We start from the raw sequence: 15,069 nt of genomic DNA, 5'->3' as shown, positions 1-15,069 counted from the left end.
ACATTCATACACACGGAGGACATTTTCATAGTTCTAAATCCTGGGTTTTCAATCATAAATGGATGTTGAATTTTGTCACGTGCTATTTTCCTGTTAGATAAATGTGTGTGTGTGTGTTTGTTTTTTATTTGGTGAGTTATCATGAATAGTTGACAAATATTGAACCAGCCTTATAGCACTAATACACTGCTTGATCATGATTTATAATTCTCCTACGTATTGCTGAATTCTGTTTGATAATGTTTTTTTTTCCATTTTATTTGCGTGCGTGTGTTACATGTACCTGTGCGCGCGCACAGAGAGCTCACTCACACACATCCATGGTTTCATGTATGTGGAAACACGTATGCATGTAGAGCCTGAGGTTAGTATCCAGAATCTTCTCAATTGCTCTTCTGTCATTTTCAGTGAGGCAAGGTCTCTTCAGTCAAAGCCAGACCTCAGCAGGATGCCTAGTCTCACTAGCCAGTTTGTTCTAGAGGGTCCCCTCTTCTGAGGCTGGAATAATAGATGAAGCCACATACACACTCTAGTCTTGTGCAGATGCTTTAACCACTGTCCCACCTGCATGGGAGCCTTAGTGATGCTTTGTTAGGAACGTGAACCTGTGAAACATGTTCTGCGTGACACCATGGAGCATCTTTGTCTAGTTTTCCAATGAGATCAAACATAAGCTTTGTAAAATGGATTTTCTTTCCTCCTCTCTCCTATTCTCTGATAGAGGTTGTCTTAAATCATTACCAGCTCTTTTTATTTTTTAGTGTTTTTCAAGATTTGCTGGCATAGATAGGGTAAGCCAGTTTTTTCTATGTTTTTGGAATAGACAGAATAATTACATTCACAGCTTGTTCTGTTCTTGGTCTTTTGCCAGGGAGAACAAGCTTTTGGTTTTTTGGTTTGGTTTGGGTTTGGTCGTTTGTTTTTATCTACACCCTCCATCATTTTTAGATAGTTGTCTTTACCACATCTAGGCTCTATAAAGGAAACCCAGGGAACTGAGTGCTGTGTTGTTCCTTTTTATTCTGCGTTCCTCCTTTCACCTTTCACAGCGACTTGAGCTTGTTTCACAGGGTGTTGAGCAGTTTCAGTTGTGCTTAGAGTGGTGTGTAGATGCGTGTGCGTACCCCAGGAGCAGAAGGCTCTGTGACGTTTAAAATTGAGTTTCTGGGACTGAAACTTCACCTGGGCCCCAGCACCATTTGAGCAAACACTCTGTCTGAGCAGTAGAGCAAATATATCTAGCAATGCCATGGATTCTGGTACCAGGAGCTTGTACAGCACTGTCTTCCTGTGAGTCTGGTTAGAGCCAGAGTCTCCGCTGTCCTGACCGCGCAGTCAGTGTTACTTGTGTTCTGCTCGCTATCGTTTACATACCCTCTCTCTCAGCTTTTTTATTATACTCAGTAGTAACACCACTTTTCCCACATGGGAAATAAACTTTTCAAGGCCTAGTTCTGTGTTACAAAGGTTGGGGCATAGTGAATTGAAGGGAGTCGGGTTGACGCCTCAGTGATTGTTTTGTCTAGGACTTAGAATGTGTTGGCCCATAGAAGCCATCCAAGCACCAAAGAAAGGAAAGGAATGCCTAATACAGCATTTTTCTCATTCTGAAGTACTTTTCCCATACCTCAGTTATGTAAAGGAAGCACATTACAGGTTTTTGTCCTTATTCGACAGCTGAGAAAAGTTTTTAGCATCTGAGTTAAATGGCTGCCAAATTCTAATAGTTAGTTGAGTATTTTTCTAATCAGGAAGAGAAAAAGTATTGCAGACATACACATTGAGTCCTTTCTCTCAGCAGCAGCTCATCCAAAAAGACAATCTGAACATTTCCACATTCACATTGACAGAATAACCGTCAGACAGAGGGTACTGAGGGCAAATATGGGGCGCCTAAAAGTAACTTACCTTTCACTACAGGTCAGCGCAATCCTGAAACGGCTTGTCCGTTCATTTGAGTAATTAGTGGTTATGTTATTTCTTTACCCTTGAGACCCTCAGAATCTTGGCAGTACAGTATAATCAAAATCTGGTGGAGTCAGTAGTGGCTTCTTACAGAATTTGAAGTGGACAGATTATAAACAGATTCACTTGACTTCTGTGCCCATGCTGAAATCACACACGAAAGGGAATGGCCAACATCACACACAGGCCTGTGCTCCCCCTGTCTTCCCTCTCAGTTGGTGCCTTCTGTCCTGAAGAGACTGGCTGGACGTTGATTGGTCGCAGTTAGCATAGCCCAAAGTGCATTGTACAAGACTGTTGACAAGGACAGTTCAGCACAGCTACTTATAAAGAAAGGGAGCCATTTAAAAGAAAGGCAGAACCTTCACATTGATGAGAGCGCCAGCCCATACCTGAGCAGTCTTTCAGTGGGGCATGTCACTGTGTGAGGAGGGGAAAAGAACTATGCTGCATGCTGCGGCAGCAAGTCCACTTCATTGTTAGAAGACAGTGCCTCACACTGAGCCAGTGTGGCTTCCCACCCGGAGTCTGTGGGTTCCGTTTAGTTTCTTTCTATCCTACAAGGAACAGAAAACATTTCTTCTGTGGTAAGATTTTGGATTCTTGGCATTGGCTACTCTGTTAATCTTCTTAAGTCTCTTTGGGTTATTTTTGTTTTGTTTTGTTTTTTGAGACAGGGTTTCTCTGTGTAGCCTTGGCTGTCCTGAACTCACTTTGTAGACCAGGCTGGCCTCAAACTCACAGAGATTTGCATGCCTCTGCCTCTCAGAGTGCTGGAATTACAGGCGTGTGCCACCTGGCTTAGGTGAAATATTTTAATATAATGCTTTCTAGTTCTTTGATACTTTCATACAGTGTATTTTGATCATATTCCGCTTCCCCCTAACACTCCCACTTTGTACCTTCCCACCTTTCCCAACTTCATGTCCTTTTTTTAAATCACCCATGAGCCCAGTTTATGAGTGGACCACTCGGTAGCGCATGACCAACTGCCCAGAGGCCATACCTTTAAAAAAAAGCGGTTTCCCTCCCCGAAAAATGATCAGCTGCCAATAGCTCCTCAGAGAGGGTGGCAGTTCATGAGCGCATGCACGCATAGCGCCCCTTGTCCCCCTGCTCTGTTAGCGTGCTGACTGGCTTGATTCTAGTCAGGCAACCACTGGTGCTTTGAGTTGATGAGCACAGTGGATCTGTCATGTCCAGACCCTAGTTCCTTTATATTTCTTAGTATGATCCTCTCCAGCTTCTTGCAACCCTGATACCTTCAAGAGCACACACTAATTGTTCTCTCAAAACGTGACATTCAGAGAGTTGCAAGGTTGGGAGACACTAAGGGAGTGATAAGGTGTACTCCTCCTGGCCTCTCTCTGTTTTAATGCTGTGGTATTTTTGACAGTTACCTGGTATAAGGTTCAAGGTTTAGCAGCTAGGGTCTGCTAAATACACAGTTTTAAGTGTATTTCCATTTGGAATAGTCTCAAGCCCGGAATTGTCAACAGTCTTTATCAAACCTATATGCATGGCAGGAAGGCAACATCTCTGTTAACAAAAATAGCAATCAGTAATGAAACAGCTCTTGTTAGCACAGTACCTTCTGGCAGGTGCTGTCTTTGCTGTGCTGCCCAGTTCCAACTGCCAGTGTCTGGGCTGGGTCTCAGATACTTCCCAAAATAGGAAATCTATAATTGGATGAAGTTGTGGCCAATGGGAGGTCAGGGAGAAGGGAAAAAACTTGGACATTTTATCCCTTATGGTCCATTCCTACTGTGAGAAAACTTGAGTGAAGAGCTGAACAAGAACCCATTCCTAGTGGGCGAAGGGCTTGATGGCACTTCAACTCAGTATTGTTTCTGTGTGAAGTTTGGTCATACTTAACAAAACTATCTCCCTCAGTTAGTCATCATTCTTATCCTCGTGGAATATTAGAGCACAAATAGTCTCAGTCAGCTGCATAGGTGTATGCAGTGTCCTTCACCTGCTCACATCACCCTAAACCCTGCAGTCTCCATAATAAACACTTAACTTTATGACATTTGTTTTCATATCTACTTTGTGCACAAAATATGAAAGTTTGTGCAAAAATAGGATGCTTGCTTTTTATTGCAAAATGAAAACCTGAGTGGGGTCTTTTTGACTCTGCCTTCAGACCTTTTGTTGCCTGTCTACAGAGACCCTTGTGTTCTGCAGACTGCTGTATTCCTTCAGCTCTAGCCCCTGGCTCATGTTCTACCTTGCCGTAGGTACTGCACAGCCACTGCTCACTGTCCCTCCCACCCCTACCCCCAGACAGAGCTCCATGCGCTGTTAAAATCCTCGGGCATAGCGTAGCTCCTGATACATAAAGGATACTCATTATTTGACCAACTGCCATGTTAGCACTGCGGTTTGTTAAGGGCACAGAAGAAATCCCCTGTGTCTACAGGTCCCACCAGGTCTGTACTGCTGCTGTCACCTCAACCAAGACAAAATCTGGGAGGCAGCCAGGTCTGGCTGGGCAACCCTAAGCAAAGGAGACTAGGCCTTCTGGTTGTGAGTAAGGAACTAACTGCCCCGCCCCGCCTGCATTCCCCCCACCCCCTTCAGTGAGGAAGGACTGGGTAGGTAGCTGGGCCCCTTTCTGTTACTGGCAGTGCTCTGGAAGGAGCACAGTGTGCTCATCCACCAGCACAACTGCACGGCAGCTACAAGCTCCTCCACAGTTTGTATTTCTTCTTCACCACTGATGACTATTTGCAGTCTTGGATAGTGCTAATAACTTCCCCATTCATACTTTCTCCCGTCTAAAATTAGTTATTAGAATAATTTTTTTAAATGCTTAGACAGTACTGACTACAGTCTGTGGCGGTTTCCCTGTACTCAGTAGACCTCGTTGTTGTTGTTGTCACTGCTGTTGGTTATACTCTGGAGTCTCCATAGGCGCATGTACGCCAGCTGAAGGAGAAATGCAAAGTGATGGCCTGATGGTTGGACTGTTGGTTAATATCCCTCTCTCCCAGCTTCGAGCTGTTGGGCATTTGTGGCTGAACACTTCACATCCTTGTGTTCATTTATAGTCTCCAACCACCCTGTAATAAGCTGAGCATTACTTTCTCCATTTTACAAAAGAAAAAAAGCACTTCAGAGAGAAGGAAACAACTTGTCCAAAGCCAAAGAACAGCGAGCTTTTGTTATCAGGATGGAGAGATTGTGTTCCTTCTGTCCCTTGTCATTAGCACTTTCATCCTCTTACCTGAAAACAACTCATATTTCTAACATGAATGTGTTTTCCCTGTGTAAGCAGAAGCTGGTGCTTCATGTTAGCTGTGAGCTCAGCTGTAAGGCCACCTACGTACCAACGCATACTGACTTCCTGTGCATCAAACTCATATTCATGACCTGTATTCTGTTGAGGAGAGATGTTTTACAGTAGAAGACAAGATACAGAAAAAGCACCATTCATACCAGAAAATTTGCTGCTGGAGAGTTTACTGGGGGGTTATGCACGTTTACTAACCGCAATAGTGGAAACTGCTGGATAGTCTGGAGGAGAAAGCTATATGCTTACCTCACACCACACGGCAGCCGAAAGCTGTGAACATGCCCTTGTCAGCTGCCATTACGGCTTGATAGGGAACTTTGCCATTTAGGTGCCTACCACCCACACTTTATAGGCTGTAGAATATTTTTCTCCTGCCAGTATCTATACTTATAAATGTCAGCATTCAGAGTATCTCGCCAGTGTTCTGGGTATATCTAGAAACATTCTTTTTGGCTGGAAAATAGATAAGATGTAGTAGGGAGATTTTTGCTTTGCTCACCTGCCTAAAGAGCAGGATGAGGTGACACAGTTTGATGCCATTTCAGAATAGTTCCTTAGATTTCTGCTCTGTGTTAAATAGCAGGAAATGGTTCTGGACTGTAGAAGGAGCTAAGCTTGCGTTCCCCAGTTCTAAGTGTCTTTTCACTCTCCAAAGCCAGTTTTATCTGGAACCCTCTTGGTGTCCTTTCTTAAGATAACTTGGTCCTCAAATCAAACTGCTCTGTTTGAAGCCCGTGTGTTAGTCTAATGGCCCAAGTGACTTGCTGAGCCTCCTGGGGCTGTTTCCCGAATCTATAAGACAAAAATAATAGTAGTTCTATCTCTGGCAGTAGTTGGGATAACCAGAGGAACCATTTAAAGAGTTTTGTTCAGGGCTGGAGAGGTGGCTCAGTGGTTACGAGCACTAGCTGCTCTGTTAGAGGTCCTGGTTCAGTTCCCAGCACCCACATGGCAGCTCACAGCTGTCTGGAACTCCAGCTCCAAGTGAGCTGGCACCCTCATATAGGCATGCATTAAGGCAAGACACCAATGAAATGCACACAAAATAAAAATTAAGGGGAAAAATGTTTTGTTCTACAGAAGAGAAATATATATTCAGAAAATGGACTTAACACTTCTTTGCTTTCTCTAGAGTTTTCTCTTTCCAATTTGTACATGGTTTCAGGGCATAAAAGAATGTTTTGGGTTTGGATTGTTGGAAGCTGTGTGTCTAGCCACGCTCACCGTGTCAAAGCACTGTCTCCTGTCTAGGAGGCAGGCAGCAAGTGTGTTCAGAAAACACCAGGTAGTGACCATCCTAGACAAGGAGCACTTTACTCACTGCCACTGTCTGCCTGTTTTGGATCCTCTTAAAAATAGACTGTTTTTAAGTTCGGCCACACAAAGTTGAGCACAGACTGTGTTCCGCAGGCTGGTGTTCTCCTTTCCCTGTGTTTTAACATGAATCCTGAGATCATTCTGCATTATCATACAGAAAAGATGGTGGTTGGAAAGTAATGCTTCCCATTTTAAAAAGTGGCATCTCCTTTCTCAGTTCCAAATCCTCGTTTGTAAAGAAGCTTTGTAAAGTTTCATTTCTAAGTCAGGATGGCACTTAGGAAGCAGTTGGACCAGTTTCCGTAATGCTCCTACATAACTGATTTTGTGCCTCTGTTCTTACTCCAGGTTTGCTTGGAGCTTCAAATCTTAATTTAAGTTCCTAGAGCTTTATACCATCAGGGCCCATGTCTGGCACGGTCATATTTTATAAAAATAGTGTCCGTTTCTGTAACAAATGTTAGCCTGACACTTTTCTCAGTGAAAAACAGTAATGCAGACATGTTCTTTGTGAGATGACAGTATTAAATTGCAGGTGGTGGTGGTAAAGCAGATATTTAAATTCACAGCTAAAACAGAAATGGTGTTTATAAAACATAATTGAGTTTGCCATCTCTTAACCTAAATCTCTGTGGGAAGAAGCTCTGGGGGAGGGCACTTCAGCTGCTCACGTAAGCTATGTTGATGAGGCCAAGTCTGGGTCACAATGCTCGCAGGTTTTCTGTGCATGCATAGTCCTCGCAGCAGAGCCTTTATCAGGCAGTTTCTTCTGGGCTGCAGTTTGCTGATGCAATGGCTTCGTTTATCCCTAGGCGAGTCCCAGTGATGGAAGTGATGGCATTTTTGGTGAAAAGAAGGATGACAGCCAGGCAGGTGAGACTGTGTCCTGCAGGCAAAGTAAGGTCCCAGCTTGTAGTTACTGTGGAGTTTATATGAAGTCATTGTTATATTTAAGGAGACTTAAAAGTAAGCTTCCCTAGAGTGACACATGTCTCTGACTTCCTCCCCATGACATCAAAATACAAAAGTTAAACAAACGATGTCTGTAGGATGGAATATGAATAGTAAAGAAGGGACTGTAATTTCATTGCTATGGGGTGTTTTGTATCTGAGTTCACACTTGACTGGGGCTTTGGTAGTTGGAAGGGTCAGCTACCCAGAAGCCATGACTGTATGTGAAGAAGGCAACAGAAGTTTGCTTTTTCCTTTCTGTAAAGTGACTCTACCCTCCACAAAGAGGTGTGTATTCGAGCAAAAACAGCACTGACCACAGTGTAAAGCTGTTTCTAAAGCAAAATTGCTGCCTTTCCCACTAGCCTCACTCCTGACTGATGCTAAGGCAGCTGCTTTAAATCATTAAGCCTGTTTTCGTTGTATTTAAACAAACAAAGGAAAGACTTCTTATGTTTGCATTTGTAACTGACGTTCTCACTGATGTTTGAAGCCCAGGATGGCTCCGACCCAGACAAATCACCCTGGCCGGTTTCATCTGCTCTCACTGCTCGACTCAGGCGTCTGGTCACTATTTACCAGCGCTGCAACCGCAAAGAGCTCTGTCGACCTGAGATCGTAGGCCCCGGTAACCAAGGATACTGGGCTCAGGAGGAGGTGTTCAGGAGAACTTCAGAAATGGACCTCATCAACAAGGAAACCCAAAAAAGGTAACAGCCGGGGTGAGAAAGCAGTTAAACTAGTTGGCCACAGGGTAAAGGTAAAAGGTTGATAGCTGGAGGTATGTGGGTTATTTCCCAAGTGACAGATTGTCTTCAGAATGTCTTAGCCACAACCTCCAGTGGTGAGTAAGGAAGCAAATAGATTCTGGGAATAACACCACACTGAGACATGTCATACCATTTCAGATTCCCTGATTCTTGTATCAACAAAAGGAATAACATGTTTTGGACCTGTCTTACTATAATCTTGTCTTTATCAAGATTTTGAGATCACTAAATACATACAAAACACAAACCCAGAAAGAAAGCATGTGTTTCTCGTAGTTACTTGATCATATGAGAATGAAGCTCAGGAAGGCCACTTAGGCTATTAAAGGCAGGAATGAATGCAGCAGCGCTGCAGTTCTGTCTTTATATTGTTTTTCTTCGGAGGCAGAATCTAGCAAATTAAAAAAAAAAAATAGCAAGGCCAGTTTTTTCTCTGCACTCCCTCTGATGTTAGGAAATTTGCAAGTCCGTCTGGCACAGCTGCAGATCCCCCTCCCTTTCCTCATTCTTCCGCTGATCCCTCATCCTGACCTCTGTTTCCCGCCGGGGTGGAGCACCATGCCCAGTAACCCGTCATAAAGACTGGTGAAGGGAGTTTACCTGTTCTCAATGTCACTGCCTTAATCCTGTTGAGGACCTTTGTGTCCCAGAGAAGGTGATTGGCATCGGCCACCTGCCCATGTAATTCTAAGGAGAAAGCTATAGGGAAATGGGAGTCAGGCCACTTGCCTTCTTCACCAAAGATGTCCAGAAGGACCTAAGAGTCTGTGTTTAGTGTTGTCGTAAGGGGAAAGGTAAGAACTGAAATACAATATATGGTATTTAATGTTTTTAGTCCTTATCTCCTACAAGTGAAAGTTTAACTAGATAATTCCTAAAGCTGATGGCCAAGAGATACTAAGATCTACATACTTGACTTTGAAAGAGAGAGATCAATACCTGAAGGAAGAGCTGAAGGTTTGAAAGTGGTTCCCTCTTTGCCTCTCTGCCCACTTTGACTTAAAGATAGAAAGTAAAATACACAAGCCAGTTCGCCTGCTCTCTGGCATCTACAGGCTCCTACAGTGTGTAGTTAATAAGTAGTTGTTGACTTTCTCAGTACAGGATAAGCCATGCTCAGTAATGCAGGCGCGTCATCCCAACAGTCAGGAAGAGGAAACAGGTAGATCTTTAATTCAAGACCAGCTTGGGTCCCAGGGTCACAGCAAGACCCTGTTTCTACAGGAGGAAAACAGTTCACTTTTCCCCCTCTGACTAATTCTCAGGTGGACTAGAAGAGAACAAGCCGACTTCTATAGAACAGTGTCTTCCTTTGGCGTTGTGTACGACCAAGAGAAGAAAGCCTTTGACTGGACACAGTTCCGCGTCATTTCCCGTTTGGACAAGAAGTCAGACGAGAGCTTGGAGCACTATTTTTATAGTTTTGTAGCCATGTGCCGCAATGTGTGTCGTCTTCCCACATGGAAAGATGATGGTGAGAAAACTCTTATCACTGTGTCAACAATGAGGTGGGAAGAGAACATGGTAGGGTAGAGTACAGAGTTACAGTAGCTGAGCTACATAAGTTCAAACTATGGAAGAATTCTGATAAAGGTTGTCAGAGGTCTCCAGATTCCCAAAAGGTGTAACTTCCGTGAAAGTTGAAATTCAGTTTAAAACCTCACAGAAATACTACGAAATTGACATTAATTATGCTTCCAAAGTATAGGGTTGGGGGGGTGGTGGTGTTGTTGGTTTGGGGGGCTCAAGATTGTAGAGGATGGCTCAGCAGTTAAGAGCACTTGTTGCTCTTACAGATGACCTGAGTTTAGTTCCCAGCACCTGCATGGTAGCTCACAATTGCCTGTAACTCCAGTTCCAGGAGATCTGACACCCTCTTCAGACATTTGATGGAACCAAGCATGCATGTGGTGCACACATACTTGAGTACATTCAAAATACCCACACACATAAAATAAATAAATCAAGATCTACTCTGTACTTTGTATCATCCTTACATGAGACAGTAGGGACTTTTAAGTGTTCTCTGTGCATTGGCTGAGATAAGTGGCTGTCACTTAAACACCTCCTGCTCTGATAGGCACCCTACTGATGCTTCCACACAGCGTCCTTCACTCTGCCTTCAGCCTCACATGTTAAATTAGGCTGCTGTGGACCATGTTGCCACTGAGCCTCTGTTCCCCACATGTGGCTTGGTTTTAAAGTGTGTTCATTCAAATCAAGGAGCTAATTGGAGCTTGGAGTCATATTGGTGAGACCTGGACTTGAATTCTGTTTTGCTACCTTAAGCAAAGTGGCTCTTCCCAGCCTGTTTCATTGTCCTTAAGACAGAAATGATCGTATCAGAATATTTTGGAAACTGGAGAACACATTGGGAGCTTAGAGAGGGGATGTAGCATTGGCTTCTTGGGTGGGAACTGTTGCTTGTTTGTTTTTGTAACAGCCTTATGTGTGAAGCTCTGTGTATCTTTCTCTGCAGGTCCACCTGATGCCAGCATCTATGTTGAACCCATCACTGAGGAGCGGGCAGCAAAAACTCTGTACCGCATTGAACTGTTGAGGAAAGTCCGTGAGCAGGTGCTGAGGTGTCCTCAGCTGCATGAGCGCCTCCAGCTCTGCAGGCCCAGCCTCTACCTCCCAGTCTGGTGGGAGTGTGGGAAACATGATAGAGATCTGCTCATCGGCACCGCAAAACATGGGCTCAACCGCACCGACTGCTACATCATGAACGACCCCCAGCTGTCCTTTCTAGATGCCTATAGAAACTATGCCCAACACAAAAGAACTGACACCCCGGCACCTGGAAGTCTCTGTTGCCTTTACCAGAGCAATTCCAAACTATATGAGTCTCTTACTTACACCCCAGTGAGTAGGACTTCAGAGTCTCTTGAGAGCGAGCCAGAGAACCTGACAAAAATGGAAAGCAGGGACGATCACCTCTGCCTGCCTGAGGGTGGGTTACCTGACATAACATGTGAAAACTTTGTTTCCAAAGTTCAGGAGGTCATTTCTCTGGACCATGATGAGAGCTTGCTGCCTGAGTCGCTGGAGAACATGGTATATGGTAAGACAGGACTCAGCCAAGAGGCACTCTCTTTCCAGCAGGCCCCAATTACCAACACACAGTCCCGGAGAAATACTGTCACCATCTCAACCAGCAGAGATGACAGCTTCCAGCCTGCTGGCATTGAGGCAGAAATTGCTTCAGCCTCCTCCCTCATGAGCAGCTTAGAGGCAGGAGTAGCTAAAATGAACATTAAAAATGGAAAACATTTGTTGGTATCTATCTCAAAAGAAGGGGAGCCCTACTGCAGTGAGACAGGACGGAGACCTGAAAGCATAGGCCACCTAGAGGCCAGATGCTTAACTTCCCCTGCCTTAGATACAGGACATGAAAGTGGGTTTGTAGATCTATGCAGCCTTAGCGTCTGTGACTCCAAAAGAAACCTCTCATCAGAGCAGCAGTTAATTGATCTATTAGAAAACAAGAGTTTAGAAAACAAGTTGATTTTGAGTCAGAACCAGAGTGATGAGGAAGAGGAAGAAAATGAGGACAAAGCCTTAGCCATAGTAGCAAGCACTGCAGAAAAGCCAAAGGTCTTGTGTTTCACGAAGCCCACTGCAAACATCTCAAGGGGAGAGAACCTGAGCTTCCACCAGGATGAAGCCAAGAAAGGAAGCCTGGAGGTGGTGAGCCAGAGTCCTGGGCCACAAAGGGCCTTTCCCCCCTCAGCCAATCATTGTCACTGCAAACACATTGAGAGGTGGGCACGTGGCCTGGGGAGTGAGGACTCAGAAGTAGAGAAGCCCAAGGCTTACCAACCAGACCTGTACAGAAGCAAAGCCAGCAGCACCACAGTGGAAGGTGAGCCTGCTATTGCTCCCACAGAGCCTTTGAAACTGAAACATGAGCTTCTAAAAGAACCATGGAAAGAAAGTGCAGAGGGGGGAAAGAGTTTCTCCATGTATGCTCCCGAGGGAAGTGAACCCAAACCAGAAGACATGGATTTTGAGAATAAAGATGATTATGAGAAAGATGGAAGCTACCACAGTCAAGGTACAGTATACAAAACTGTGTACTCATGTAATAGGAAGAGGGGTGCTGGGGGAGGGGCACAGTCACTAGTTTTAACTTCTAAAACGGACCTACCCACTCTCACCATGTGGGTAAACCCAAGAGGTACAAGGTCTTGATCTGAAAATTCAGCAGAGAAGTTCATCTGTTGTCACCCCCTGGGGTGACTGTGGACAGTCACAATACATTTCAGCCATATTTATTACCTAGCAGCAGGGACTGTGTGTATGTGTGTGTGTGTGTATGTGTGTGTGTGTGTGTACAGAAGATGCAAAATGGCACCCAGGGAATGCTTTGTTCCTGCACTGTAGATGAATTGAGCTAGCTGAAGTAGAGCATCTTTGGGACATAAGAGACCTGCAACTAATACAGGTGCCGTTAATTTGCAGGAACTCCAAAAATACAAGTCAAGTTGGCCTTTGTTGAGGTGAGCATAGAAAGCAGTTGTTCGTGTCATCGTCAAAACCCTGTGCTTTATGTCAGGGCATTTGTGTTAGGTCTCTTTTAGAACTGAACACGAATAAAAATAACAGTTATAAACAACTGAAAACATAGATTTGATCTTTTTAAATAGGGAAATTTTAAGTGGGGACCCAGGTTAGAAGGGATTTCATGTCTGGTGTGGTGGCACACACAACTTTAATCCCAGCACTCGGGAGGCAAAGGCAGGTGGATCTCTTGAATTCTAAATCAGCAAGGGCTACACAGTGAGACCCTGTCTCAAAAAAACAAACAACAACAACAAAACAAAAAAAAACTTTTTTTTTTCCAAAATGTTAAGAAATCTGGGTGACGCTGAAATTCTTTATGTATTGTGGGACCGTACATTGATGAGAGAGGCACTCTAATGAACAGCAGCAATGGTTTTTACTTATTTTCTTAGCTCCAAGAAGGCATGTGAGGATGAGCAAAGTAGGTCATTTATTCTTGCCAGTATCTGATACTGAGTGTGGTGCTCCAGGAGTGAGACAGGCATGACCTCTGTGGGTCATGTAGCTTCTTTTTGTTTGCTTTTTTAAATCTTTATTTGTGTGTTTGTGTTCGGTGTATGTGTACACATTATGTGTGGGTGCGCTCACCTGTGCATTCGTATTTGGAAGCCAAAGGCTGACCACTGTCCACCTTATTTTTTGAGACAGGGTCTCTCGCTGAATCTGGAGCTCACCTTTCAGTTAGACTGCTGGACAGTGAGCCCCCAGGATCAGCCTGTCTGCACAGATCTCCCAGCACTGAGGTTCGGCCTCCACCTTTATGTGGTTGCTAGGGATCCGAGCACAGGGCCTCCTGCTTCCCTAGCAGCTTTGCACAGTTGTTTGCCCACTGAACCACCTCCCCAACCAGTGTAGCCATTTAAAACAAAACAACAACTCCTGCCGTTAGTTTTTATCATTGTGATAAGGAACTAATGGCACTGAAGCCAAGTTAACGTTTACATAATAGCTACAGTAAGGACTTGGAAACTGAACTGAAAATGACTTGTAGCCAAGCAAGACCAGGAGGGCCTGTCTGTGACCGTGCTCCAGGCTTCCTTTTTACCCGAGCCAGCAAAGATCATACCATGTATCAATTTATAAGACTCACATTGCTGTTCGGACTCTGTTGTAGTGAGGTACTGAAAACTCTAACAAATGAGCACAGCTCAGTGTGAGTTAGAGGGAAGTTCCTTCCTGTTGTGGCAGGCAGGACCAGTGAGGCTGGGAGCTGTGTGAGGAGGAGAGGCACCGGCACCAATGCAGACCCTGAAGGGCACTGGCCAGAGTGTGGACAAGGTAGCACAGGGGAGTTAGCCACTCTGGAACCTAGAAGCCCCACAGTCTTGAATAATCAGCAGCTTACTAGTGCTCCTTCAGAGTCCTCCCCTCGCTCCAGACCTCTCATGATGTTTCTGTGGACTCCAGGGCAAAGTCCAGTTTTATGTCAGGATTAAAGGCCTCAGGATAACCTGTGTGACCCCTGCCCCAGAAACGTTTCCTGTTCCTCCCTGCTCCTGGATGTCTTGCCTCCTTAGCATGCCCTTCCCTCCTTTGCTTCCTCACCTGCACAATTGTTCCCTGTTTGGTATCCTCCTTAGGATAAGCCTTCCCTTTGTTCCCTATTATCATCACATCATGCCTTCTTCTCCCTGGATGTTTTAGCCTTGGAGTTGGGGGTGGTGACACAAGGTCTCACTGTATAGCCCCGGCCGGCCTGAGTCCCATTCTTCCTGCCCCAGACCCTGGAGTCACTCAGCGGGTCACCGTGCTCTGCGTGTTTGCTGCCTGTACAGCACTGCCACAGTGTGTGGCTGCTCCTCTATAGTGAGTGTTATTCTTAAATCCTCCAGTCCTAGCAAGTCTGCTCATAGGAAAGAGCTTCATTTCCCAGAAGTAACACTTACACATTTCTTGTCAGCTTCTCAAAGAAAAGAAATCCAAGTTTCCACCTTGGACATTTCCACTGCCTTCTGTTCGTTCTCTGTCTTTGAGATTCCTGGCCAAATTTACAAGTCACTTTGACCTTGCTTGGCATGATGGCACACACTTTTAATCCTGTTACTGGGGAGACCGAGACAGGTAAATCTCTGTGATTTCAAAGCCAACCTGGTCTACACAGTGAGTTCCAGGCCAGCCATCGGTAAAGCTCCAAGTTCATTTGCTTTCCTTTTTACGTGAATCATGGCTCGTGTTGGGAGGTTCATGACGTCATCCTTTCTT

General features: G+C 44.8%; 1 protein-coding gene across 3 annotated transcripts in view; it reads left to right on the top strand.

Annotated features, from left to right (window-relative positions):
* Chd6 (chromodomain helicase DNA binding protein 6) overlaps window positions 1-15,069 on the top strand; it is a 118,166-nt gene that overhangs the window by 89,703 nt on the left and 13,394 nt on the right. For 2 of the 3 annotated variants that reach the window (XM_051143717.1, XM_051143714.1), the window contains 4 exons: window positions 7,393-7,453; window positions 8,025-8,241; window positions 9,567-9,775; window positions 10,781-12,358. In XM_051143717.1, the coding sequence (XP_050999674.1) occupies window positions 7,393-7,453; window positions 8,025-8,241; window positions 9,567-9,775; window positions 10,781-12,358 (2,065 nt within the window). The remainder of the gene's footprint in view (window positions 1-7,392; window positions 7,454-8,024; window positions 8,242-9,566; window positions 9,776-10,780; window positions 12,359-15,069) is intronic. The other variant, XM_051143716.1, reaches the window with a different exon arrangement.

The sequence above is a fragment of the Acomys russatus genome, chromosome 4, assembly GCF_903995435.1.
Source record: "Acomys russatus chromosome 4, mAcoRus1.1, whole genome shotgun sequence".
NCBI classification, from domain to species: Eukaryota; Metazoa; Chordata; class Mammalia; order Rodentia; family Muridae; genus Acomys; species Acomys russatus.
The sequence above is the reverse complement of the archived record's forward strand: the minus strand, read 5'-3'. Positions and strand labels throughout refer to the sequence as shown.